General features: G+C 44.7%; 1 protein-coding gene, 1 non-coding gene and 2 pseudogenes across 2 annotated transcripts; 1 reads left to right on the top strand and 3 right to left on the bottom strand.

Moving 5' to 3' along the window:
• Nucleotides 1-6: 6 nt before the first annotated feature.
• On the top strand, nt 7-20,493 carry Sdad1 (SDA1 domain containing 1). Its single transcript, XM_031391002.1, has 20 exons — nt 7-68; nt 218-328; nt 2,336-2,407; nt 2,564-2,664; nt 3,194-3,251; nt 4,076-4,150; nt 5,701-5,802; nt 6,669-6,738; nt 7,915-8,018; nt 9,132-9,189; nt 11,240-11,298; nt 12,680-12,756; nt 13,374-13,471; nt 13,580-13,656; nt 14,183-14,309; nt 14,977-15,068; nt 15,194-15,384; nt 15,479-15,563; nt 16,627-16,788; nt 20,357-20,493. Exons 1-20 carry the CDS (start codon nt 66-68, stop codon nt 20,402-20,404), a joined length of 1,770 nt encoding a protein of 589 aa, XP_031246862.1. The 5' UTR covers nt 7-65; the 3' UTR covers nt 20,405-20,493.
• On the bottom strand, nt 3,565-3,669 carry LOC116071871 (annotated as a pseudogene).
• On the bottom strand, nt 3,687-3,779 carry LOC116071872 (annotated as a pseudogene).
• A 3,343-nt stretch (nt 20,494-23,836) lies between the features above and the next one.
• On the bottom strand, nt 23,837-23,955 carry LOC116071533. The gene has a single exon (XR_004110946.1). It is a non-coding gene; the product is annotated as a 5S ribosomal RNA (ribosomal RNA).
• Between the last annotated feature and the right edge of the window lie 1,879 nt (nt 23,956-25,834).

Genomic DNA, 25,834 nt, shown 5'->3' with positions numbered 1-25,834 from the left:
ACTTCCCGCAGGAGCTGAAGGACCTGCTCTCCTACAACCACACTGTCTTAGACCCAGATCTCCGCATGGTAGGAGACCTGCACTGTTGTGTGCATGTCGTGGCAATGGGAGACCCAAGAGCGCCTTCCTGCTAAATGGAGAGCAGAGATGGGATGCATGCTGTGTTTTCTCATTTGATTAACCTCACCTTTTTGGTATGTTTTCTTTTACCCCCTAGACATTTTGCAAAGCCTTGATCTTGCTGAGAAATAAGAATCTCATCAATCCATCAAGTTTGCTAGAGCTCTTCTTTGAGCTTCTGCGCTGCCATGACAAGCTCCTGCGGAAGGTAAAGAGCAGAGACTTAGCCTGCCATCCCTTTCTTCCTGAGCTTACACAGCAGAGTTCAGAGGTCACAGAACTCCTAACATTGTTAGGTATGGTGAGAGATAGCTAGTCCTTCAATAGGAAATTGGCTGAATGCCACTCTAGACCAGGAATTAATCTCAGAGTTTGTGCTTTACTTACAGAAGCCTAAGATAAAGATTGATAAGGTGCCCAGCAGTGGTGGTGAACACCTTTAATCCCAGCACTTGGGAGGCAGAGGCAGGCGGATTTCTGAGTTTGAGGCCAGCCTGGTCTACAGAGTGAGTTCCAGGACAGCCAGAGCTACACAGAGAAACCCTGTCTCGAAAAACCAAAAAAAAAAAAAAAAAAAAAAAAAAAAAAAAAAAAAAAAAAAAAAAAGGAAAGCCTAAGAAAAATCTTCATTGTTAAGCTTTATAGACAGACAGGTTGAGGCACAGATGAGTGCCATGTCTCTGGTCAGGTGGCATCCATGTGGTAGGCTGGACTATAATTGCAAGCAGTCTGGTGCCCAAACCTCTTCATGACCATGCTGCACTGAACGGTTACACAAGGGAGGGCAGTCACTCTTAGCTAGAACCAAACCCACACAGTAAAACTTCATGTTCTATTGCTCTTAGCATTTTTCCATGACTTTATTTGTTTATTTAAGGCCAAGAGCTGAAGGCTTATGAGACAACTTTCAGAAAGAAAAAGTTAATCCCTCATACCATTTATTAAGAGACTTTTTTGATTTGAGCATTTATAGTTCTGGTCTAAGCTGTGACCTAAAAATGATTCATGGGACCATATTTTGAGTACTAGTGATGTTTATAGCCACAGATTTGTCAGGCATTCAGTTAGATATTTGCTTCCCTTAAAAACAGGTCAGGGCTGAGAGATGGCTCGGTGGTTAAGAACACTTGCTGCTATTCGAGGGGACCTGGGTCCAGTTCCCAGAATGTGCATGGCAGCTCACAAATCTCTATAACTCCAGTTCCAGGGGACCTGACATTCTCTTCTCTTCTAGGCAACGAGTACATGCAGAGCACCTACGCACGCACATGTGCAGGGAACACCCATACACAAAAAGGGATCTTTTTAAAAAGTGCATTGAACTGTACAGTATAAATTAATAAATAAATAGTATTCAGTATACTTTTAAAGAAGATTTTTTTTTCTTATATGTAGTTGAGTGTATGTGGCTATGTGCACATGCGTTCAGGTGCCCATGGCGACTAGGGGTATCCAGTCCTCTGGAGCTGAAGTTGCTGATGGTTGTCACTGCCTGATGTGGGTGCTGGAACCAAACTTGGACCCTCTGGAAGAGCAGCAAGTGCCTCTAACACAGCCATCTCTCTGCCCCTTGCACTTTTTGTGCTAGAGATTGAGTCCAGGCCTTGCAGTTGCTAGAAGTGCTCGTTCAATGAGTTGCACCCCAGACAGGATCTCGCTGAGTAGGCCAGCCTGACCTTGATGTAATTAACCCAGCTCCCCTGAGCGTTCTTTCTGCCTGTCTAGAGAGTGGTGTGCTACCACATAGTTCTACCTGTTCCTGATGGTTTCCTTAAGTGGAGTCATCTGTGACTTGTTTTTGTGGCTGTCTTAGCATGCTGTTTCAAGATCAGTGTATACTGTAGTATATATAATTGTATCTTTTTGGTTGCCAAATGTTCCATTATATGACTCTGCCACATGCTTGCCCGTTCATCAGCAAATGGGCATTGGGTTGCTTCTCCTTTTTTGCCTGTTGGAAATAAAAGAGTTGTGGCTCTTTGTATAGCAGGTAGGATAATGGCTTTTCTATCTCTGGAATGATTCCACGTTTAACCCTTGGAGAGCAGTCTTACTCTTTCAGCTTTTTTTTTTTTTTTTTTTTTTTGAGCTCTTGCTTGTTTTGGATCTTTTCTATTAGAAAATGAAGTGAAAAAGCAAAATTGTTCTGTATGTTTGTGTTTTCTCCAAGGTCAAAAGTGCTCCTAGGTTTAATGTGTGTGCTTTGTTTCCTCAGACTTTATACACACATATTGTGACAGACATCAAGAACATCAACGCCAAACACAAGAACAACAAAGTGAATGTGGTGAGTGCCCCCCTCCCCTCAAACCTCCGCCCCTACACACACACACACACACACACACACACACACACACACACACAAACGCACATGGGCGCGCCCGCCCCTTGCTCCCAGCTTTTTGCCAGCCATGCATTGATGCCCTTCTCCTGGGGTCTGTAGGTGCTGCAGAACTTCATGTACACCATGTTGAGAGACAGCAATGCAACCGCAGCCAAGATGTCTTTGGATGTGATGATCGAACTGTACAGAAGGAACATCTGGTAACACATACAGGAGTTTTTCTCATGAGAAATAAACTTTTTTTTAAATTTATAATGATTGATTATAGAGCTCAGAGATGAGTATACATTTTTTTATTTTTTTATTTTTAAATCTTACATTTTTTGTTTGTTTGTTTGTTTTGAGACAGGGTTTCTCTGTATAGCCCTTGCTGTCCTGGAACTCACTCTGTAGACCAGGCTAGTCTCAAACTCAGAAATCTGCCTGCCTCTGCCTTCCAATTGCTGGGATTAAAGGTGTGCGCCGCCACCATCGCCCAGCTCAAATCTTACATTCTTTAATATACTTATAATACATTGAAGAGTTAGGCATAAAATACAGAAGCACTCTGATTGGTTGGTTCTTTTTTGTCAGTTCAATACAAGCTAGCATTTCCTGAGCAGAGGAGCCTCAGTTGAGAAACCATCTCCATCAGATGGCATGTAGGCAGTTTGTGGTGTGTCTTCTTAGTTAGCGATGTCCTAACGTCAGAAGTACTCACTGTCGGGTTTATGCCATTTTCTCTTCCAGGAATGATGCCAAAACTGTCAATGTTATCACAACTGCATGTTTCTCCAAGATCACCAAGGTGAGCTGTAGGGCTACCACTTACTGCCTCATGCTTTAGAAATCTGCAAGTCTGTAAAAACAAACACCAGGAAGACCAACTGTATGATGCTGAAAAAAAAAAATGGCAGAAATTTGCCTTTGATACCTTACTTTTCTTCTGTTGAGCTCCGGCAGTTGAAAGAAACTCAAAGACAATGTTTAACTTACAGTAAGGGCTGTGGTAGCTCTTTTCTTGGCGGCACGTAAACATTCTAGGCAGTCTACCAAAGGGTAACTGTATAAAGCCTGGCAGATGTTTGTTTAAGTCATAGTGTTTAATGCTAGACACACATATATAAAGACAATTAGGTGCCAGTGCCTCAAGTACATTCGTGTTTGAGGCTCAAAGCCTTTCCATCCTTGTCAAGGGGAGAACTTACTCTCCTTTCATATGAGATAAGCCAGTTTTTGTCTAATAAATGATTGGGGAGTGCTGGGGATCGTGTTTGAGGCTCAAAGCCTTTCCATCCTTGTCAAGGGGAGAACTTACTCTCCTTTCATATGAGATAAGCCAGTTTTTGTCTAATAAATGATTGAGGAGTGCTGGGGATGGAACCAGGGACTGGACTTACTCTCAAGCTTGTGCTCTGCCATCCAGCTATATCCTGCTCCCTCGTACTAGCTAAAGATGTTGCTGCATACTTGTGAAGTGCGTGACATTGTGGAGTATGTTAAATCATGAGATGGGGGTATTACCCTCCCTCCTACCCTTCAGACACAACAGTGTGTGTGTGTGATGGAAATGTAAACGCAGTGTGCGTTTGTAAGCTGGGTAAGTTGATTGTTTTCCTTGTTGGTCTTTAGATATTAGTTGCTGCTTTGACGTTCTTCCTGGGGAAGGATGAGGAAGAGAAGCAGGACAGTGACTCAGAATCTGAGGTGGGTTCATGCAGGTCCTGATGTCACAGTTGCTCGTGTGTTACTCCTCTGAGTTCAGACCATTAAGACCTGTAGGAAAAAATGCTGGCATTTTTGGAGGTAATGCCAACATTACAAAAGTGGGGAAGAAAGGAGAATAATATTGCAATGTCTTTAATCAAGATTTGTGATAAAACAGTTTTTCTTAGAAGAAGTAAAAAGAAGTTCTTTTCATTAAACATCCTGAAAAATACATGGTTGGATACATACAAGATGGAGTGGTGCCTCGGTGGTGAAGAGCGCCCCCTTGCTCTTGTAGGGGCCTGGAGTTTGGTTTACACAATGTGTGTCAGACAGCTTAAAGCTGTGCTAACTCCAGCTCTGAGAGACTCAGCTCCTTATGATCTCCATAGGAATCTGCAGGGATGTGCAGACACACACACACACACTAAAATTCTTTTAACATTGATAAGTAGATCAGTAAGTTTCATTGTAAAAACTTTCAGATAATAATGTACACAGAGTAAAGGTTTTCTTCTTTGTCTTCGTCCTTTCTCTCTTTCTTTCTTGATTTCTTTCTGTATTTATTTATTTATTAGTTTGGTTTTTTGAGACAGGGTTTCTCTGTATAGCTCTGGCTGTCCTTGAACTCACCACTCTGTAGATTAAGCTGGCCTTAAACTAAGAGATCTGCCTGTCTCTGCCTCCCAACTGCTGGGGTTAAAAGCATGCACCACCAGTGCCCAGCTTGGGTAAAGGTTTTTTGACCTTGGGTTATTTCTATCATATTTCCTTCCTTCTGGGTAATTCATTTCTTTTACAGTGCATTTCTGTATGTTTGTACAAATAGTCTTATATGTTGTACGTTTTTAGAAGCTATGTACATAGCACATACATGCTACAGTTTGCTTTGTTTGTGTTGGTGTATGCAGAGCTACTGTTTTGTTTAGATCTATGGATATCCACCACTTATTCCAGAATATGAATGTATTATACACTAAGCATTCTTCTATTGATAGTTTCCTGAAAATAAAAGCAACATTGTATCTGCGTATTATGCTGAAATAAATGAAAGTAATACTAAATCTTAAGAACAAATCCAGTGCTGCAATGAAAATAATATAAATAATATAGCCCATTTTTGCATGTGTGCATATTTCCTGATTTTGAAAGTTGTATTCATTTGTGTGCAAAAAGTTTAAGAACCAAGATGCAGGGTCCAGAGAGACGGCTCAGCAGATAAAGACACTTTCAGAGCAATTCCAGCGGCCAGAGTTCCATATACCAAGTAAAGATGGAAGCAGAGCCAGCTTAACAGCCTTGTCCTCTGATGTCTGTACAAGCACCCTTGCATAGTTGAAGCACACACACTGATGAGACAGACAGACAGACACCTGTAACTCCAGCTCCTAGGGACCCATACGCACATACTCACATATAAACACACACACACACACTGACACATAAGTCAAAGTAAATAAACGTCTAGAACAAAGGATGTGGTTGAAAGGATCGCAAACTGACTGTACGGATGTGCCTGTGTCCAGTTTCTAGTGTGGTTTGTTTTTCAGGATGACGGGCCCACAGCGAGAGACCTGCTGGTGCAATATGCCACAGGAAAGAAGGGCTCCAAAAACAAGAAGAAGCTGGAAAAGGCAATGAAAGTGCTGAAGGTGAGGGTGTGCCTGGGAATGTAGCAGCAATTGTTAAGAGCGCAGAATATGCGGAGGGGGGCACGGGGAGCTTAACCAGCACGTTTAAGGTTTTGAAACCAAGAGATAGAGTTAAAAACAAACTTAGAACTCAGAAATCCGCCTGCCTCTGCTTCCCAAGGGCTGGGATTAAAGGTGTATGTAAGAACACTGTTGCTGTCTTCAGACACAACAGAAGAGGGCATCAGAACCCCCACCCCCCCACACACACTTTAGTTTTTTTTTTTGGTTTTTTTTTTTTTAAGATTTATTTATTATTAGATGTAAGTACACTGTAGCTGTCTTCAGACACACCAGGAGAGTGCATCAGATCTCATTACAGATGGTTGTAAGCCACCATGTAGTTGCTGGGACTTGAACTCAGGACCTTTGGAAGAGCAGTCAGTGCTGAGCCCTCTCTCCAGCCCCATACTTTAGTTTTTAACAATGTAAATCAAGGGGTTTTTTGGTTGGTTTGTTTTTGGTTTTGTTTTTCTCTTAAGTCAGTGTTATGGGGCAGGGAAGTGGCTCAGTGTGTAAGAATACTGCTGCCCAGGCATGATGACCTGAGTTTAGATATCTAGCACAAGCCAGATGTAGCCGCACACATCTGTAACCCCAGCACTGGTGGGAGAAGAGACAGGTGGAAACTGGTAACCAGCCAGTGCCAATGGAAAACAGAAAGCTCCAGGTTCAGTGAGACAGGGCAAAGAGTGAGGGAGTCGCACGCTGACGGCTTCCCTGGTGGATGCAGCACGCGCACAGTCTAACGGCCTGCCTAGGACTAGCTAGAAGGTCATGGCAAAAGGATTCTGAGCAAAGGAGTTTTGAACTATTTTCTCTTTCAGAAACAAAAGAAGAAGAAGAAACCTGAAGTGTTTAACTTTTCAGCTATTCACTTGATTCATGATCCCCAAGGTACCGTAATTACTGCTTTTAGGCTCCTTGTTGACCTTATTACTTCCTGTGTCCTTCCTCTTGTTTGGGTCAGGGTTTCTTTTTTTTTTTTTTAAAGAATGACTGCCTCCTGCTTGCCTGAACATTGTTGTTCGAGTTTTTTGTTTTTGTTTTTGTTTTTTTAAATATTTATTATTATATGTAAGTACACTGTAGCTGTTCTCAGACACACCAGGAGAGGGCATCAGATCTTATTAAGGATGGTTGGGAGCCACCATGTGGTTGCTGGGATTTGAACTCATAACCTCTGGAAGAGCAGCCAGTGCTCTTAACCACTGAGCCATTTCACCAGCCCCCGGGTCAGGGTTTCTTAATCAAATCACCGAGGGAGCTGGGTAAAGTGCAGGTTCTGAATCAGGAGGCTGTGGATGTGACTTCAGAGACTGCACTCCCGAGAAAGTCCAAGTAGATTGGCTGCTGGTGGTCTGCAGAGCACACCTCAGAAGCAGACCATATCCAGAGTCACTGTAGAGGTGGATGCACACACATTTCAGGAATCTGTGTATTTGTGTATTTAGAAACACATATGTGCATGTAACAATGAAAAAAGGTAGGAAAAGGTATATGGAAGGGTTTGAAGGGAAGAAAGGGAGGGGAAAATAATATATTATAACCTCAAAAAGTAAAAGGAATGATTTTAAGAGTAGATCTTAGGAATCCTGGGCTGAAGAGCTGCCCGAGTGGGTAAGAGCACTGGCTGTTCTTGGAGAAGACCCAAGTTTGGTTCTCAGGCAGCTTATGGTACCAGCTCAGCTCTAAAGGGATCCAACCCCTCTTCTGGCCTCTGTGGGCACCTGCACACATGAGCTCATACACACGTGCAAGCATGCACAAAGATAAAAATAAATTCTTTAAAGAAATGTAAAAGGTCACCTAGAGCAGTGGTACACACCCTTAATCCCTGCACTCAGGAGGCAGAGGCAGGCAGATCTCTGGTTCCAGGCCAGTCCGGTCTACAGAGTGAGCTTTGAGACAACTATACTTACACAGTCTTTTAAAAACTTAGGACTCCTGAAGCAGAACTTGGAGCGCCGTGCTTGGTCTTTCCCCTGATGTGACTTTGCTGTCCCTTTCCCTGTGCTTGTAGAACCCTGTTCTGCAGCCGGGGACCCACAGTGACGCTTTGGTTCTTTCCAGACTTTGCAGAGAAGCTTCTGAAGCAGCTCGAGAGCTGTAAGGAGAGGTTTGAAGTGAAGATGATGCTCATGAACCTCATCTCCAGATTGGTGGGAATTCACGAAGTATGGAACTCGCCGCTCCTCCTGGTGGATGTTAGCAGTGGGGTGGGCTTGGAAAAGGAAAGCGGTTATGTAGAACGTTGTCTCAGTTTTAGTCCCCAAGTCCTTTGCAGTTAGAATCAGGGGAAATTCAGCCTGTCCTCATGAAAACAGCTGCTTTTGTCTACTGCTGGTTTTCCCCCAGTGCATATGAATACTGATGTATGCACATTCAGTTCATGTGTAACTGTACTGTGCTCTGTGTTTGCACTTGGTTCTTTCAGGTACATGTTCCTGAGCCAGAATGAGTCACATACTTGTATTGACGCTTGCTACCTTTCAGTGTGCCTAACTAACCCTTCCCGACATTCCTGACTTCTAGGTGTCTGTAGTAGAGAATCATATGTTTGCAATGCTGGGTTCCCTAAGTATTTTTTTTTTTTATTGAATTGGATTACAAGAGCTACTTGTTGGTGTGGGTGTGTGGGTGTGTTATATGTGTTGATACTTTTAGAATAGCTGCCTTTACCAAAAAATTTAGACCACAAAGAAATGTGCAGTGCATGTGTTCAGTGCCCATAGAAGCAGAAGAGAGCTTAGGTTCTCTGGGACTGGAGTTACAGATGGCTGTGACTTACCATGTTGGTGCTGGGAACAGCTCTTAGTGGCAGTCCACCTTCCTGGCATGGTTGAATATGTTGTTCTCCTTCCCCAAGTGTGGTTGAGCTAGAAGACAGTACAGTCAGGCCTGTCAGTTTGTGGCAATCTAATAACACCAGTGCCATTTAGATCTGCTCTGCTCTGTCCCTGGGAGCTTTGATACCAGCTGGTCCTGGTCTTGCTTCTCTCTAAACACCAACACGGAGCTCTGCAGCCAGGCCAGTGTCAGGGTTAGAGTGTGGGTTTGTTTGCCTTTGCCTGCTTAATTCTGCCCTTTCTCTCGAATGTGGTGAGACAGCAGGTAGTGTGGGGGAAGAAATTCTTTCCCTGGGTTACTGCAGCCTATTGAATTAGCCTGTGGCGAGAATGCTTATTGAGACAAAGCAAGTCAGAACGATCCCCGGTGCATTTGTCATGAAATGAAATCTCGTGCTTAGGTTTATAACTGTTAAAGCTGCTGTGCTCTTCTCTCCACAGCTTTTCCTCTTCAACTTCTACCCTTTTGTGCAAAGGTTTCTGCAGCCCCACCAGAGAGGTAACCTGCTTATGTGTGTGCTCCTTGCTGGCCCCACCTAAGAAGTGGCTGGTCTCTGGTTCTTGTGTCATTAAGGACAGATGGAGTTATGTGTGTTCTGTATAGAGAAGGAAAATGGAATGCTGAGTGAGGCAGGAGGATCAGAACTTCAGGTCAACCCTAACTACATGCCAGGTTGGAGACTAGCCTGGAGTACATCAAAGCTCTTCTCAAACAGAAGACAAAACCCAGCCATAACTTCCTGGCAAAAACATGACAAAGGAGGACAGAGAGGCCTACATCTCTTCCTTAAATCTGCCATGGCTTTATTTCCCTGTTCCTTAACAACAAGGAGTGGCTATTTCCATGTACTGCTCTTGCAGAGTACCTGATGAGTTCAGTTCCCATTACCCACTTCAGGCAGCTCTGGGGAATCGAGTGCCCTCTTGTGGTCTTTGTAAGCACTGCACTGTGCACAAAGCCACACAGAGACACACATACATACCCCTGTTTCCCCCCACCTTTTTTTTTTTTTTTAAGTAAAATAAAGATAAATTCTTACTTGCTTTTAGCAAGTCTTTTTATAATATAAATTCTCCTGTTGAAAATTCCAATTTTGGGGCTGGAGAGAAGGCATAGCAGTTAAGAACACTTATTGCTCTTGTTTAGTACCTGGCTTTACTTCACAGCTCCCACGATGTGACTCAGCCATCCATAACTCCAGTTAGGAGACCCTTCTCTGACCTCTGCAGGCACCAGGCATGCATATGGTGCAGATACACATGTGCAGGCAAAACATCCATACACATAACAATAAGTGAATCGCAAAATACAAAATATTCCAGTTTCACCTTTAACTGTAGCTTTGTGGTAACAGGGCTTTAAGTTCTCCATGGCCTTGTGTGCATTCACAGCAATGGCACAAAAGCAGGGAGAGGTGCTTGCTTGCCTTGCCTTTGGAAGTTGACCAGAATAGGAAGGCAGTGAACAGGTGAGCTTCTGACACGAGCCTGCTACTGTGCTGAGAGCTCTCTGTTCATCATTGGATCAGGTTGGAAGTATAGGAAGAAAGTGTCCAAGAACATTTCAAATAAATGATGATGAATCAGCATTTGCCCCTCTTTCCCAAAGGCCCCTCCTTTTCTTGTTTGTTGACTGGTGATGGCTTATTGCTTGTTTTGGGTTTTTTTTTTAATATATTTTTGAGAAACTCTCACTATGCATGCTTGGCTATCTGGAACTTCCTTTGTAGACCAGCCCAGCCTTGAATTCACAGAGATCTGCCTGTCTCTGGCATGCACCTGAACCCAGTTTGATGCTTTTTTGTTTGTTTGTTTTTGAAATGGTCTCTATAGCTCAGGCTGACTTGAACTTCCGCAAGCCTTCACTGGCCTCTTGTGTGCTGCAGTTACAGCCTAAGTCGCCATGTCTGGACCCAAGGCCTTGTTCTTTACATATACTATGCTGCCTCTTGGAAAAGAGTATGTGATAGATGGATATTGAGTTTATTCAGCAGTTTTTTGTATGTGTGTGTGTGTGACTTGCTTGGTTAGTTTGGGGCTTAGAATGGATTTTGGTATGCAGCCCTGACTGGTCCTTCCGTTTCTGCTACTGTTCTTAAGTGCTAGGATTGTAGGTGTGAGCTGCCACTCATGGCCTTGTGCATGCACAGGAAGCCAAGGAGAGTAGAACGTCTGTGAGACACTAAGATGCACAGTGACCGTAAAACAGAGTCCTTACTCTCACCAAATTTGTGCTCTAGACAGAAGTCTAGACGTCGCTGGGTATAATATCCAGGTCAAGTATTTGGAAGAGGAAAACAGAGGAAGGACAGTAGCAAGTATGGGGCAAGTGCTATTTAGGCAGTGGGGTCGGGCAGACCTTTCTGATAAGCAGCAGTTGAGCAAGGGGCCTGAAAGTGGCAGTGAGTGAGCCATGCAGACAGGTCGGATGTGGTGTTGAAGTAGCTATGTTAAGTGACAGTCATGACATCAGAATTTGCTTGCCACGTTGCAGTAGTCCTTGGAGGCAGAGTGACAACGTTTGCCCTTTCTGTCTCTTCTGCTTTTAGAAGTCACGAAGATCCTTCTGTTTGCTGCACAAGCCTCTCATCACCTGGTGCCCCCCGAGGTGAGACACTTCCCCTGACCTCCGCATTGAGTGTGTGCACGGGTGCCACCGTTGGTGTGTTAGGGTTTCTTTCCAGAGTTGTTGTCTGTCCTGACCCTCTTCTTTAAGAGAACAGAGGAGACCTAACTCCGAAGGAGATGGACATAGAAGTTAGCTGTACAATTCACAGAAAGGAGCAAGCTGAGGGTTCTGACTGTAATAACCAAGTTTTATGACTAGGAAGGTCCAAGGGTATTTGTGAGTTCATGGTGATTATTGTTCAATCTTTTGATTCAAAGAACATTGACTTATCCTGTGTCAAAGCACAGTTTTGTTTTGTTTTTGTCATTGTTGGAAACAATATAATGGAATAAATGTGGTAAGAAAGCAGAAGTGGAGGCTAGAGAGATGGCTTTGGTAAGAGGCCTTGCTGCTGGTCAGGAGACCCAAGCTTGGTCCCTAGAACGCAAGGTAGATAGCTCACACTCGGCCTGCAACTAGTTCCAGGTGGTCTGTTCTCTCCCAGCCTCTGAGGCCACCAGCACACATCACACACACACACACACACACACACACACACACACACACACACACACACGAGTACAAAACAGAACCCTTTAAACAGAGCAGGAGCAAGACCATTTGGGGGAAGGAAGGGAAGAAGCAGAGGTGAGTAGAGAGTGCACTGTGGAGATGAAGGATCACAAAGAAGTGACACATGTATTAAAAATGCCACAATGAAACCTGTTACTTTATATGCCAACCTAAAACATTAATTTTTAAAAAAGGAAAACTGTTATAAGCCAGTCACATGACTCAGTGGGTAAAAGTACTTACCAGAAAACTGACACGAGTTCGATACTCCAAACTCATTTAAACTAGATGCAGCTGTGCACATCTAACCCTGACACTCCTACCAGGAGATGGTGGAGAGGCAGGAAGGTCTCCCCAGAGAGCAAGGTCAGCCAGCCTGGAAGTGCAGCTCAGCAGAAATGGGAGAGCAGCTTCAGTGAGGACGAGAACTGACTCCTACAAGTTATTCTTTGACCTCCACAACATATGAACACACTCATGCACGTGTATATTCTCTCTCACACACACACAACATGCACATACTCATGTACATGTATATTCTCTCTCACACACAACATGCACATCTACATTCTCTCTCTCACACACACACACACACACAAAAATGTAAAAGATAATACGATGTTAAAGGACAGTAAACTTTATCTTAACTATAACCCAGAGTACTGAGCTAGGGGCGCATGGTTTTCTCTCTTCCTTATCTTTGGTTCTCAGTGTGCACCCTGAAGCAGCAGGCTGCTTCTACATTGCAGTCTGCATTCATGGGAAGCAAGGACCTTCACCTGACTCAGCTCTTTTGTTTCTAACTCAGATTATTCAGTCGTTACTCCTGACGGTGGCCAACAATTTTGTAACTGACAAGAACTCTGGGGAAGTCATGACCGTAGGGTATGTAGACCACACTTGGGGACAGTCAGTGTTTATAATGTGTTAAGATGGACAGTTACCCTGTGCGCATGTGGCCTCTAGAAAAGTGGTTTTCTCAGGAAGCTTTATAATTTCACTTATTGGTCAGAATTCTGAAGAGGGAACTAGATAACAGTATTTGTCCTCATCAGCCATGTGATTGATTCTTCCACAAATGACTGTTCACCAACCTAAGTTTTTCATTTTCTCCCACCTCTCTTGTGCGGGCACGAGTGATTTGTTAACGAATCACTCTTTAATTCTAGAGAACTGCAGTAGCCCTTTTGGGTAACACAAAGGGTTATCTAATCTGTGCACCTGTAAATGATATGCTAAGTGGTTTCTCTGTATCTCCCTGCAAACTGCTGCTGGGGTAACAGCCCTAAAGACCTCATGCCTTCTCTCCTTAGTGCTGGTAAGCCAATACTGCCTAACACTGATCCTTATTGAACAGTCATAGGACGTGCGACTGTCAGGAGTGCCAGTCTGTAGGGCTGTCTGCCCTCACATTCTCTGTCTGCCACACTACAGGGTTAGGGGCCTAAGCCTGGAAAGTCCAGCCTAGTACTCTTATTTTAAATCCATTTTTCCTTTTCTAGAATCAATGCTATAAAAGAGATCACAGCTCGATGTCCTCTGGCCATGACTGAAGAACTACTTCAGGACCTGGCTCAATATAAGACACACAAAGATAAGAGTGAGTAGCAGGTGGTTCTCTGTAGGCACTGACTGGGTACAGTGTGACTCACTTTGACCTCACTGTTGCCTTTGCTTCAGAATTCCTAATCAAAGGTGTGTCTCATAGATGTAATGATGTCTGCCAGGACTTTGATCCATCTCTTCCGGACACTGAACCCTCAGATGTTGCAGAAGAAATTCCGGGTAGGTTAGTCTAAAGATTGTGGTCTCAGAAAGTAAGGGTAATGCCTGCAGTTCACATGTTAGCTTTGCCTTCCCGGAGAGTGAGTGTGATGTATGTGGGTCTGTTCTTCAAGCTTATGGGGGACTTGACTGAATTCCTCCGTCCTCGGCCCTTGCTGCTGACGTGTGCACTGTGACAGACAGCTCAGTCCTAAAGGTATGCTGGGCTGTTTGTAGCTGACAGTGTGTGACACTGTGTCACAGTGTGACACAGCCCTGCCAGGTGCTACCTCTTTCAGCGGAGAGGGAGGTGTGAAAATGTCAGAGTTTGGTATTCTTTACAAAGCCAGTTTCTCAAATTCAATCAGAAGACCATGAGAAAGAAGTGAACTTGCTGTTCCTGGGGGTTTATGTTGTGTCTGACATGTTAGCAGGTTGTTTCTGTTATTTGACAACATTTTTAATAGTGTTCACACTCTTCGGGGCCTTTCATAATGTATTTTTAAAAAATCTAAGCACCTTTCTTTTCAATAATGTTCTCTTTTAGGGTAAACCCACTGAAGCCTCCATCGAAGCAAGAATACAAGAATATGGAGAATTAGATGCTAAAGACTACATCCCGGGAGCGGAGGTTCTAGAGCTTGAGAAGGAAGCGAGTACAGGAGATGATGAAGGTTCCTCTGTCCGCCTTTGTTTGCCTTGCCTTTTGCTGGGGTTTGAACCTTGCTCAATCTCTCCTCATGCTAGGGCAGTCTAGCCCCTGAAGCCGCCTGGCAGGAAGCTTATTATGAGTGAAAATGGTGGACCACAGAGAATCTGACAGGCTGCTTGTGATCTGAGTACAGGCTGTGTTTTCTGGACTCTTCCTTCCTTCCTTCCTTCCTTCCTTCCTTCCTTCCTTCCTTCCTTGCCTTTTTTTTTTTTTTGAGACAGCATTTCTCTGTGTTAACAAAACCCTGGCTGTCCTGAACTCACTCTGTAGACCAGGCTGGCCTTAAACCCAGAAATCCACCTGTCTTTGCCTCCCGAGTGCTGGGATTAAAGGTGTGCGCCATCACACCCAGCCTCTGGTATGTTTCTTACTCAGAAGCCATTCCTCTTTGAGCTGTGAGAATTAGGTAAATCACTGTAACATTTTGGCTTTTAATAGATACTTAATGCTAGTCCCCTTTCCTTAAATTAACTAAATCATTGTGGCATAGGACACATCAGCTGCAGTTGTCGGTCAGTGGCATATCCAAGGCTCGTTACCTTCCTTTTCAACCTTGCTCATTTATCTTATCTTGCTGTGACTACCCAACGTGAAGGGACAGCTGTGGCAGTGAGTTCTCTTTCCCACAGATGGATGGGAGAGTGCCAGTCTCAGTGAAGAGGAGGAGGATGGCGAGTGGGTTGATGTGCACCACTCTTCTGACGAAGAGCAGCAAGCAATTGTAAGTCTACATGGCCTCGAGACTGCCACACGCTGGTGTTTACCGAGATGCCAGGTTAAAATTTAAATGGCTGAGCTGTCATTAAGCTAGTAGTCAGTTATCCTTTTGGCTGTATGCTTTTCAAGGCCATGAAGCTGGACAGCATGCCCATGGAGGAGCGGAAAGCCAAGGCTGCAGCCATCAGCACCAGTCGAGTCTTAACGCAGGATGACTTCCAGAAAATCCGCATGGCCCAGATGAAGAAGGAAATGGATGCTGCCCCGGGGAAAGCCCAGAAAAGGAAATACTTGGAAATTGACAGTGAGGAGGAGTCCAGGTGAGAGTGGCCCAGCCTGCAGTCAGCCAGTGTGGCAGTGGTGGTAGCAGGCAAGCAAATCCACCCCATCTTATATTTGATTCCCTCACCACAGGGGTGAATTGCTGTCTCTTCGGGACATTGAACGCCTTCATAAAAAGCCCAAGTCTGACAAGGAGACAAGACTAGCAACCGCAATGGTGAGTGGGGCCTATACCATTCTTCCTTTTGCCAACAGAAAGCAAATAAAATGAACTATAATGCCCCGGTGATGTAGCTATAAACTTCCTGTCTCTCTCTTCTTCCATCAAAGAGATACTTAACACAGACTATGATGCGCCATTATTAGGTGTTGAGTTGGGTACGTTTTTTGTCTTGCTTTGAGACGGGTGGAATCTTCTATAGCCTGTAACCCACGCTGGTCTAAAGCTTTAGTTGAGGATGCCCTTGGATTCCTGTCCCTCCTGCCTCTACTTTGAAGGTTGTTGCAGAAATGTGCTGCCACACTTGAGAGGACCCAGGGCTGGTGCCAGGCAGCATTCTCCCTGCTGAGTCACAGCCAAGCCCTAGTGGCTTTGTCTTGTGTTTTGCTGTATTTTGTTGTTGTTGTTGACAGGCTCTCCCTATGTGGCTATGGCTGTCCTGGAACTTTCCATATAGATCATTGAATTTAAAGACCAGCTTGTATCTGCCTCCTTAGTGTTGGGGTTAAAAATGTATACCCACTACGTTAGAAGAACTTTGACAACTCTATATAGCCTTGTAACTACCACTCAAAATGTAGAGAATAAAAATGCAGAATTACATGTTCATGGTATCAGAAGCTTAGGACATTTATTAAAGCAGTAGAAACATGTTCACAGTCAGCCAGCCTCTAGCTCATGTGGTTGCTGCTCGTGTTTGTGCATCAACACTGTTGTCAGTTGCTCCTGTACCTTAACTGCTCTGAGGGGTCATTGCACAAGCTCCTCACCTTTGCTTCCCTTTGCTTCTGTTCAGAACCATGCTTCCTCTGCGCTTTCCACACACTGATGTCTTTCCCTTCTTCTTTTCCTACCACGAGAAAACCAGCTTGGCTTTCTGGGAATTAGGCTGAATCAGGACATTTCCTTTCACTGAGCTCAAACCTTGTTTTTGTTGGACTGAGTTCTAAGGAGCAAGAGCTGTGTTCTGTTCTTGTCCTTGGCATCCAACAGAGCGATTAGAGAATGCCTGAGGTGTATTTATGAAGAAATACTGATCACTAATCTCTTGTGCTAATAGGCTGGAAGGACAGACCGAAAGGAGTTTGTGAGGAAGAAAACAAAAATAAACCCATTTTCCAGTTCCACAAATAAAGAGAAGAAAAAGCAGAAGAACTTCATGATGATGCGGTACAGCCAGAATGTCCGATCAAAAACAGCACGCTCCTTCCGGGAGAAGCAGGTGGGTTCAACATGAAGCCTGTGTTCGAGACAGGAGGGATGCTTTCTGAGGACCACATGCGAGACAGGAGGGATACCTTCTGAGGACCACGTGTCGAGTGTGCTTTGTGGTTCATCTGAGTGCTCTGAGACCAGGAGCAGTGAGGGTGGGAAAGACTCAAACCTGAGTGGATAGTGGTCACCATGTGACCTGTGAGTGACCCCAGATCTTCTCTGTGAGTAAAAGAAGCAAAAAGGATCCCCTGAGGTCCAGTCCCACGCTAACATAGTCTTCTGACCTGTAAAGTAGATTGAAATTGATACAGGTTATTTGAGGGACTTTTCAGAAAGCTCGAATTTAGTGTAGGAAAGCAGCGCTCAGCACACGGGTCTGCTGTGCTGTGATTCCCGTGTTCTTTCACAGAAGGCATTTTGTGTTTACTAGCCTTGGGGATTTCGTTTTATCCATTGTAGCTTAGCTGGTTTGCTTGCTCGTTTTTGTTTTAAGATGGGTCGTACTGTGTGAACTCACCCAGGCTGACTTTTCTTGGAGATTCTCTTGCTTCAGCCTCCTAGGTGTTGCTTTGCTTCATGATTGCAGGCTCGGGGTACCATGTATGGCCCAGGGTCATGCTTTGTGGCTGGCCTGAGTATCTCAGTGATGCACTGTAGTAAACAGATGGACATGGTGTAGCTTCCTCTTGTGGAAGCATATCAGATCTTATCACATATCGTTCTGAAACAGCGGTAGAACACTAGTTCCAGACTACACAGTCTCTGAACTATCTTTCCTGGTAGCTAGCCAACGGCAGGCTGCCAAGGCTGAGTGAAGTGGCCAGTCCTCTAGGCAGCTGTGTGACTGTGGGCACCACTACCTGAACCCTGCTCTGCCTTTATTCTTTTACCTGCAGTACATAACAAAGTGTACACGTGTACATAGCAAAGTGCTGCCATTTCTAAATAAAGGCTCTGAATTTTGCTGCGTAGTTGAATTGACTTAAGTTCTGTCCTCCCGAGCCTTCCTTACAACACAGCCACCCTGTCGGCAGGCTGGCTTTGAACAAGGTTTAATGTAGCTTAGGGCCCCACTCCCTCACTTCCTGTTTTATAGAACGCCTTTTTTAGTATGATAGAGAAGCTGGGCTTTCATTTTCATCAGTCATTATTAACCATTTCTCTCAAAGATTAGATTTTCAGACTACATTAAGAATTCATTGGATATACAGCTATTGGTTTAAGAATGTTGTTCTGATTGGTGGTGGCAAACACCTTTAATCCAGAGCAGAGGCAGGTTGACTCTACCCTCAAGGTCAGCCTGAGTGAGGACAGGACAACCAGGACTACACAGAGAAACCTTGTCTGTGGGGTAGGGTGGGGGTGGGGGCAACAAAACCACAACCTTTGTTCCTGGTTTTCCCTTGTGTCAGCTGTACTTAGATCGTCATTATTTAATGTAAACACAAGATGCATCATGTGTCCCTGAAACTTCCTATGACCCCAGACAGCAGCAAGCTTCACCCCTTGCTGGTGTGTCACTGTCCTGAACAGAATTTAGAAGCCTTTCTGTGGAGCCCAAAGGAACTCTAGCCTTCTGGAGAGAAGGGTCTGTAGATACACTGTCTACTTAGTGAGTGCTATTTGAAGAGGGAAGTGAACTGAGATGCGGCAGTAGTTGTGCTGTCTGAAGTTTATAAGCAGCGGGCACTGGCCTGCGGTGTAAGTACTCAGAGCTTCTCAGTAGCACACATGCACGGGTCCTGGGAGTGAAGTGTAAGTACAACCAACAAGACCTGGGAAGAGAGATGAATGCTTCCTTAGCCGGACATGGGGAGATTTTTTTCTCCTTTAAATGTCCCAACAACCCACAAAGAGATTCATAGTCCCAACTGGAAGCTGAAGGCATGGAGACAGACATGACATCCAAATCTTGAGAGCATCAGACGTTGAGCTGGGCAGTGTCTATCCTAGAATGGGTTTGTGCTTTTGAAACAGGGTCTCAGATGAGAATGAGCCCAGGCTGGCCTTCAGGTCACCAAGCCTTTCTCATTCAGCCTACCAGTGAGTCACTGCCTGGCTCCCAACAAAGCAAAACAAGTCAAGTGCGTGTGACAGAGTGTTTGGGAATTATGGAATTGTGTTCAGCACATTTAAGACGGTACCTTGGCCTTGCTTGCTGTTCTTAATAGCCTTTTGTAGTTTGGGTATCTGGGAATGATTAGAAATCCTTGAGTAATGCCGGGCGGTGGTGGCTCACACCTTTAATCCCAGCACTTGGGAGGCAGAGGCAGGTGGATTTCTGAGTTCGAGGCCAGCCTGGTCTACAGAGTGAGTTCCAGGACAGCCAGGGCTACACAGAGAAACCCTGTCTCAAAAATACAAAAAAAAAAAAAAAAAAAAAAAAAAAAAAAAAAAAAAAAAAAAATCCTTGAGTGGAAGCTGTACCTCTAAGTGCTGAGTCAAGCAAGTACTGGGTGATAGTCCTCTGAGGGAGATGGAACGTCACTGCAGATGTCGTCACAGGAGCCCCAACAGAATCATGTCCACTTTTATCTCACCTGATGAATTTCTGACAGAAAGTGATTTAAAGGTTTAAAAAATTGGGGCTGGAGAGATGGCTCATGGGTTAAGAGCACTAACTGCACTTCCAGGGGTCCTGAGTTCAAATCCCAGCAACCACATGGTGGCTCACAACCACCCGTAATGAGATCTGATGCCCTCTTCTGGTGCGTCTGAAGACAGCTACAGTGTACTTATTTATAATAATAAATAAATCTTTGGGCCAGAGTCAGCAGAGTCCTAAATTCAATTCCCAACAACCAGATGAAGGCTCACAACCATCTGTACAGCCACAAGGGTACTCATAACATAAAATAAAGAAATAAATATTTAAATAAATAAAATAAAATAAAATCATTTTTTAAAAAATGAACAGCCTAGCTGTTAATGACTCATCAGGTAAAATTCAGGAACCATGCTGTGCAGAGAGACTTAGTTCCGCAAAGATTTGCTCTGATCCCCACTAGGGTACCATGTCACATGCACCTTCACACACACACAAAAGTAAGAATAGAGTAAAATATTTTTTAAAGTAAGAACCTGAATTAGCGCCTGGCATGGTGGCTCACGCCTTTTAATTCCAGCACTTGGGAGGCAGAGGCAGGTGGATTTCTGAGTTCGAGGCCAGCCTGGTCTACAGAGTGAGTTCCAGGACAGCCAGGGCCATACAGAGAAACCCTGTCTGAAAAACCAAAAAAAAGAAAAGAAAAGAAAAGAAAAAAAAAGAACCTGGATTAGCTAGGAAAAGATATTTGCCTTGAGCTTGACTCTCTGTCCTTTGACTCCTAAAATAATGTCTTGAAGTCTGAGCTGTTGAGAAGTGACAGGTGACGTGTGGTAAGCTTATCTTACTTGGCAGCAATCACCTTTACCCACCGAGACGTTTTTTCTGACTGGGATTGGATCCTGTCGGGACTATTTTATTACATGATGTTGTTATGATCGATATTGACCTAGTCGTTCTTGCCTGGTACCTTGATTTATTTGATGTAACAGGTTCTCACTCTTGACGTAGTCTTTCTCTTCTCTTGCAGCTAGCACTACGAGATGCACTTTTGAAAAAGAGGAAAAGAATGAAGTAACTTATCATCAAGTTATCCATTTCCTGCTCAATGCTGTGTGTATCAGTATGCCAAAAATTAGTAAATATTACTTACACTAAAAAGTCAAGGAACACAATATTTTGTAAACCACAGTAATATTTGTAGCAATTTGGTACTTTTAATTGGAAGGTGGGGCTGGTGGGAATGTGAAATGTAAATAGTAGCAGTATTAAGAACTCACTTCTAACTCAAACAGAAGTGCTTAGTGCCTACTAAGTGATGCTGCGTATGAAGCTGAGTGAGCCATAGCCCTTGACTGAGGGCAGATGTACATATGGTGTTTATAAGCTGTAAATAGTTCCCTTGTGGCAGCTAGTCCATATTCCTGGGGTCACTGGGGCTCCTGGACTAACTGTGCAGGGATGGGAGTTATTCATGCTCTTCAATCAGGACAGTGTTACAAGAGTAAGAGGTTCTTACTTGTAAATAGGCTTACCTGCTCAAACAGGCTCCTGCTGTACAGATTCAGGTAGACAGTTGAGCTCTACTTGTTTTTTTCTAAATGTAAAGAGTTTTGGCTAAGGCCTCATTTTTTTTTTTAATTGCCTTAAGTCTAAATAGTGATTTTGAAATGCCTAGCAGGGTGTGGTGGCACACACCCATAATCCCAGCAATTGGGAAGCCAAGGCAGTATGCTCGTGAGTTTAGAACCAGCTTGGCTTACTGAGTTAGTTCAGGGCAGCCTGAGCTACATAACTGAGAACAGACGCCATCTTTGAGCTATCATTTGAGTGGCTGGTTCTCTGCTGTCTGTTGCTGTTGGCGTTTTGTTTTCGTTTTTTTCACTGTGCTGGAGATGAGCCCCAGGCCCTCGTGTTTACCCTGAGCAGGCTCTCCCACTGAACTTCACCCCATCCCTCGGTGCCTGCTCTTCACATGGTTTGACCAGTTCCCGTGCCTTGTTCTCAACCAAAGCTGACAGGTTGTTAGTAGATAGGTGTGTGCAGTGTGTGCAGTGTGTGCGCTGTTACTGCCACATTTGAACCATCGCAAGACCCAGTCTGCATGCAGGCTGCTGGGTTTAGAAACACTTTTGATACCTTTTACCTCAGACTTCTTAGGTAATCTTGTCATGAGAAAATGTTGCATGCTGAGATTAGAGGAAAGGGTGGTTTCTGCCCCTCAGCTGGAGAGCAACTGCTGGTGTTTGCCTTCCTTTCCATCGCTCTGTTCAGCTTCTGAGGTCGACTTCCAACTGTTTATCCCCAACGGTGCCCCAGGTCGCTGTTAGGGGATTGCCCTGCAGCCTGGGCACAGCTGTGGAGGAAGTGTCTGGTGCAATTTGTATATGTGAGACCTGAAACTGTCCCTTCTTTCTTTCTGTGTTCTTCACGGGTGTCTGTTTATGCACCAGTTCTGAAAGCAGCTGGAGCTTGCTGCAGCTCTGCTGTCTGGTTTGCTTTTGTTGTAAGTCCTACCCTCAGCTCCCAGCCACTGGGATTTCAGGCACACACTACCGTGGCCAGTTTCTACCATGGCCAGCTGCTAGGGGCTTAGCATATAAATCCAGAATACCAGCATGTCACATTCGTGGCATTAGCAAATTTCACTGGTAAAAAAGAACCACATAGGACAGTGTCATCTGCTCCCTGGTGCTCCCTGGTGCTCCTGGGGCTCGCTGAGTGCCTCCTATGCTGTAGAGGTAGGCACAGTAGCTGTGTGAACATGTGAGTTAACCTCTGCCTGCCAAGGTTGCCCTCTGTACATGGTAGACCACCTACCTCTCTTTATGTAAATTGGGTTTGGGGGAGCATTTTTCTTTTCTTTTTTCCTTATAGTTATAGTTGCTATGTTTATTTTAACCATCAAACCCAATGTTCAGGCAGCTAGTTTAAAAATCCATATTAACTATGTACTGCTGGATGTTTGTGGTTGTCTTTGTGTCATGTTGAAACTTTTAGTCCATTGAGGGAAACATGATGTGTGAAGATCTAGCTGAGCTTCATCAGGACCCAGGCATTTCACAGAAGACACACACTGAGTAGTCACATTGTACAACAGGGCACATGGCTTCTGTTGCGTGTATTCCCATTACGTGTGATGGGCAGGACAGCGCTGTAGGACACAGTTCCTGAGTCTAGTGGTTAAGTCGACATGCTATTGGTATAATTTTTAGATGTTACAGTTAATACAAATTTTGTCTTTAATTTCTAATTCATTGAAAATTTATAATGTATATAGAGTATTACATTGAAATTTTAGTTTAAAGCATTTAATTGTTCTGAGTATCCTGTTAAATTATTTTATGTAACATTTTTAAACTCTGTCTAGATAATGTTGTCTCCCAAAAAGTAGCCTCTCATTCCTTACATGGTTTGGAGTGTATTTCTTGAGATTTAAGGAAGCTTTACCAGGCATGGTGATACACACCTGGATCCCAGCACTGGAGGATGAGGCAGGTCAGGGGGAGCTCTGAGTTGAGACCAGTCTGGGCTACATAGCAAGAGAGCAAAACCCTGTCTGGGGGCTTGGCGGTGGGGTGGGGATATGAAATAAGGGAGAGTAGAGAGAGCTTGACCAAAAGAAGGAAGCTGGCAGCAGCTGGAACTCTGGGTCAGGTTGGAATGCGCCTTTCCTGTCATCTCTGGTTTTCACCCATGTAAAGATGCAAAGGGCTGCTGAGAGTGCAGCAGCCTCAGCGGAGGTCACACAGCACACTCCTGTTTCTAGAAGGCTGACTGTCGTTCTCTCCTGCACAGTCTGCTGGTGTGCTTTATCAGTCTCATCTCAGTGTGTAAGTGGCTAAAGTCTGAAAAGTATTTGTAGCATAATCCAGTGTACATGTAGACAATTGTAGAAAACATCTGGAAAATGTGCCAAATATTAGGGGGTTGGGGGGGTGGTGTTGGGGATCATGTATGAGTTGTATTTTCTTTCACTTTCTGAGTCTTTCACAGTGTATATGTTTTTATTTATGTCATTGTGTAAGAAACCAAAAAGCAAAAATGCGGTGAGAAATAAAGGTGTGTGGCAGTCATCCTTGTGAAATTTCTCCGTAATTAGAAGGAAGAGCCCCACCCCTACCCGCATGGTACCAGGATCAAGTCAACGACTCTCGTGATGTGGAGCAAGTGATCTACTACCACACTATACTTCAGGCCTGTCGGGGCCTGCGATGTCAACCTCAAGGCACAGTGGGATTTAGGGGCTCTCCCTGGCTTCCCGGTGTCTATGTCTAAAAACATCCTGTAAGACTCTGCCTGCACCCTGCCAGCAATACACAATGTTTTCAAAAGTGCCATTAGCCAGGGGCTAGAGAGCTGGCTCAATCTGTGTGACCCAGCACCCACGTGGTATCTTAAGTAACTCCAGGGGATCCAGTGCCCTCTTTAAGGGCACCAGGCACACGTATATTGGAGAGACATAGATGCAGGCAAAATGCCCATACGCATACAAAAACCTTTTAATCTAAGCCTACAGCACCCGGTATTCCCAGGCGGTCTCCCATCCAAGTACTAACCAGACCCAACCCTGCCTAGCTTCCAAGATCAGACAAGATCGGGTGCGTTCAGGGTGGTATGGCTGTATGCTGGTTTCTTTGAGCTGTTATATGAAAACAGGCATTTGTGGTTGTTTATCCTAACCAAATAAGAGATTGTCTCCCATAAGTCTAGGTGTGGACCGATAGCAAACCGCTTTGTGAGCCTCAGTATGCTGAGGCCGGTGTCTGGCTTCAGTGCCGGTCCAGCATGGCTGTGTGGCAGTGGTTCACTTGTTTTCATCTGAATACACTGCTTATTTCTTCAGCACTTAAGTCTCAACTTCGACTCCTTTTCCTAGGAAAACAGTCCACAGAATTCTGCAGCCTAGCAGAGTGTTACACGGCCACCCTTCCTCAGAGAAGGCGAAAAGTAGGGCTCTTGACCTCTGACATAGTTGTCCCAACAGAACTGGGCTGCTTTCTAGCTAGGAAGAGGTAAATGGAACTTGATTGGCGGCGTTTGCCGCAGCTTCTGGGGAAGTGATCACCGCAGTGTACTACTAAATGACAGGAATGGATGCAGCATCTCTAACTATGGACAATATTACGCACTATACTTAGGTGGAATATTGGTTACGTTCTTTTTTGCTGTGACCAAATATCTGGCAAGAAGCAACTTGGGAAAACCTCCCAGTGTGAAGAAATATAGCCTTTGTGGAGAGAGATGGCAGAAGGCAACTCCCTGGTGCCAGTGTGTGACTAAGACTCCTCAACTCCAGGGGCTAGAAGACAAAACAAAAGCCTGGAACCCCCATTGCACCTCAGCCCAGGACACCTGGCCAGCCCCCAGTTCCTAAAGTTCTGAACTCCAAAACCACCACTGCCAGCTAGTGAGGCTGTGGGGAACATTTCGTGCCCAAGTAACAATTGTTAGTGAACGTTATTTTAAGCTAAGAGACAAGCTGGATGTGTGGTACCCACTATAATCCCAGTACTCAATGAGAATGAGGCTGAGGTTGAAGGGATGGAGAATTTAAAGACACACACTCTGTCTCAAAACATGCACAGGAAGTATAAACACTAGTAATGTTAAAAAAAAAAAGTTTTTAAGGCAGCATATGTCCCTATATAGGACATGAAATGTGTGTGTGTGTGTGTGTGTGTGTATGTATATGTATGTGGGGTGTGGGGAGGGACAGTAGACTGTGTCAGGAAACTTGGTAAGGTTGAGTGGGCCCGAGACCCCAGCACCCAGGCACCCACCTGAGACGGTAGGCATCTCCCTGCCCCTACTAGATTCCTGGCCTGGAACATGTGCTACACTACCCACACAGGAAACATGACCTGTGGTCACAGAGTTCTCCATGCTAATGAGGTATCTAGAGGCTCTGAGGATTTAGCCAATAAGCTTTCCTTCCTGGACATTATGTCCTGCAAAAGGTATTTAATCTCTGGTCCACCCTGAGAAGTTGTTATGTGCCCATTTGCCATGCTGAACAGTCAATAAATGGTATGGATAAGCATGGAGAAAGCCTTTGACTACTGAGTTATAGCCTAAGTCTCCAGCAGAAGGCTTCTCTGTGATCCCAGACAACTGTGGCCTAGCTAAGGACCATCGCCAGTGAGCTAAGCTGGAGTTCTCAAACCCCCACACCCCTCCCAACTCCCTGTGGCCCAGCGGCACCTTGATGTCCAGGAGTTTGGGAACTCCCGGTCCTGGGCTCTTCATTGCAGGTCTGCCCTTCATTCCTGATTCTTCTGTGGGGTTTTCCAGAGGTGACTGGATGCCCAGGAGTCAGGGAACTCCAGCCTCGGCCTCCCATGTCTCAGACTGCTTTTTCCCGTCCCCTGAGCGGTGTCTCGGTGCTTCACCCAAGCGATGTGCCCACATAAATGTGTGTGTGTGTGTGTGTGTGTGTGTGTGTACATATATAATAGATACTACAGCTGTTTTGTATTAGTCCCAAAAATTGGAATGTGTCTAATTT

This window comes from Mastomys coucha, unplaced genomic scaffold, assembly GCF_008632895.1.
Source record: "Mastomys coucha isolate ucsf_1 unplaced genomic scaffold, UCSF_Mcou_1 pScaffold22, whole genome shotgun sequence".
Taxonomy (NCBI): Eukaryota; Metazoa; Chordata; class Mammalia; order Rodentia; family Muridae; genus Mastomys; species Mastomys coucha.
The sequence above is the reverse complement of the archived record's forward strand: the minus strand, read 5'-3'. Positions and strand labels throughout refer to the sequence as shown.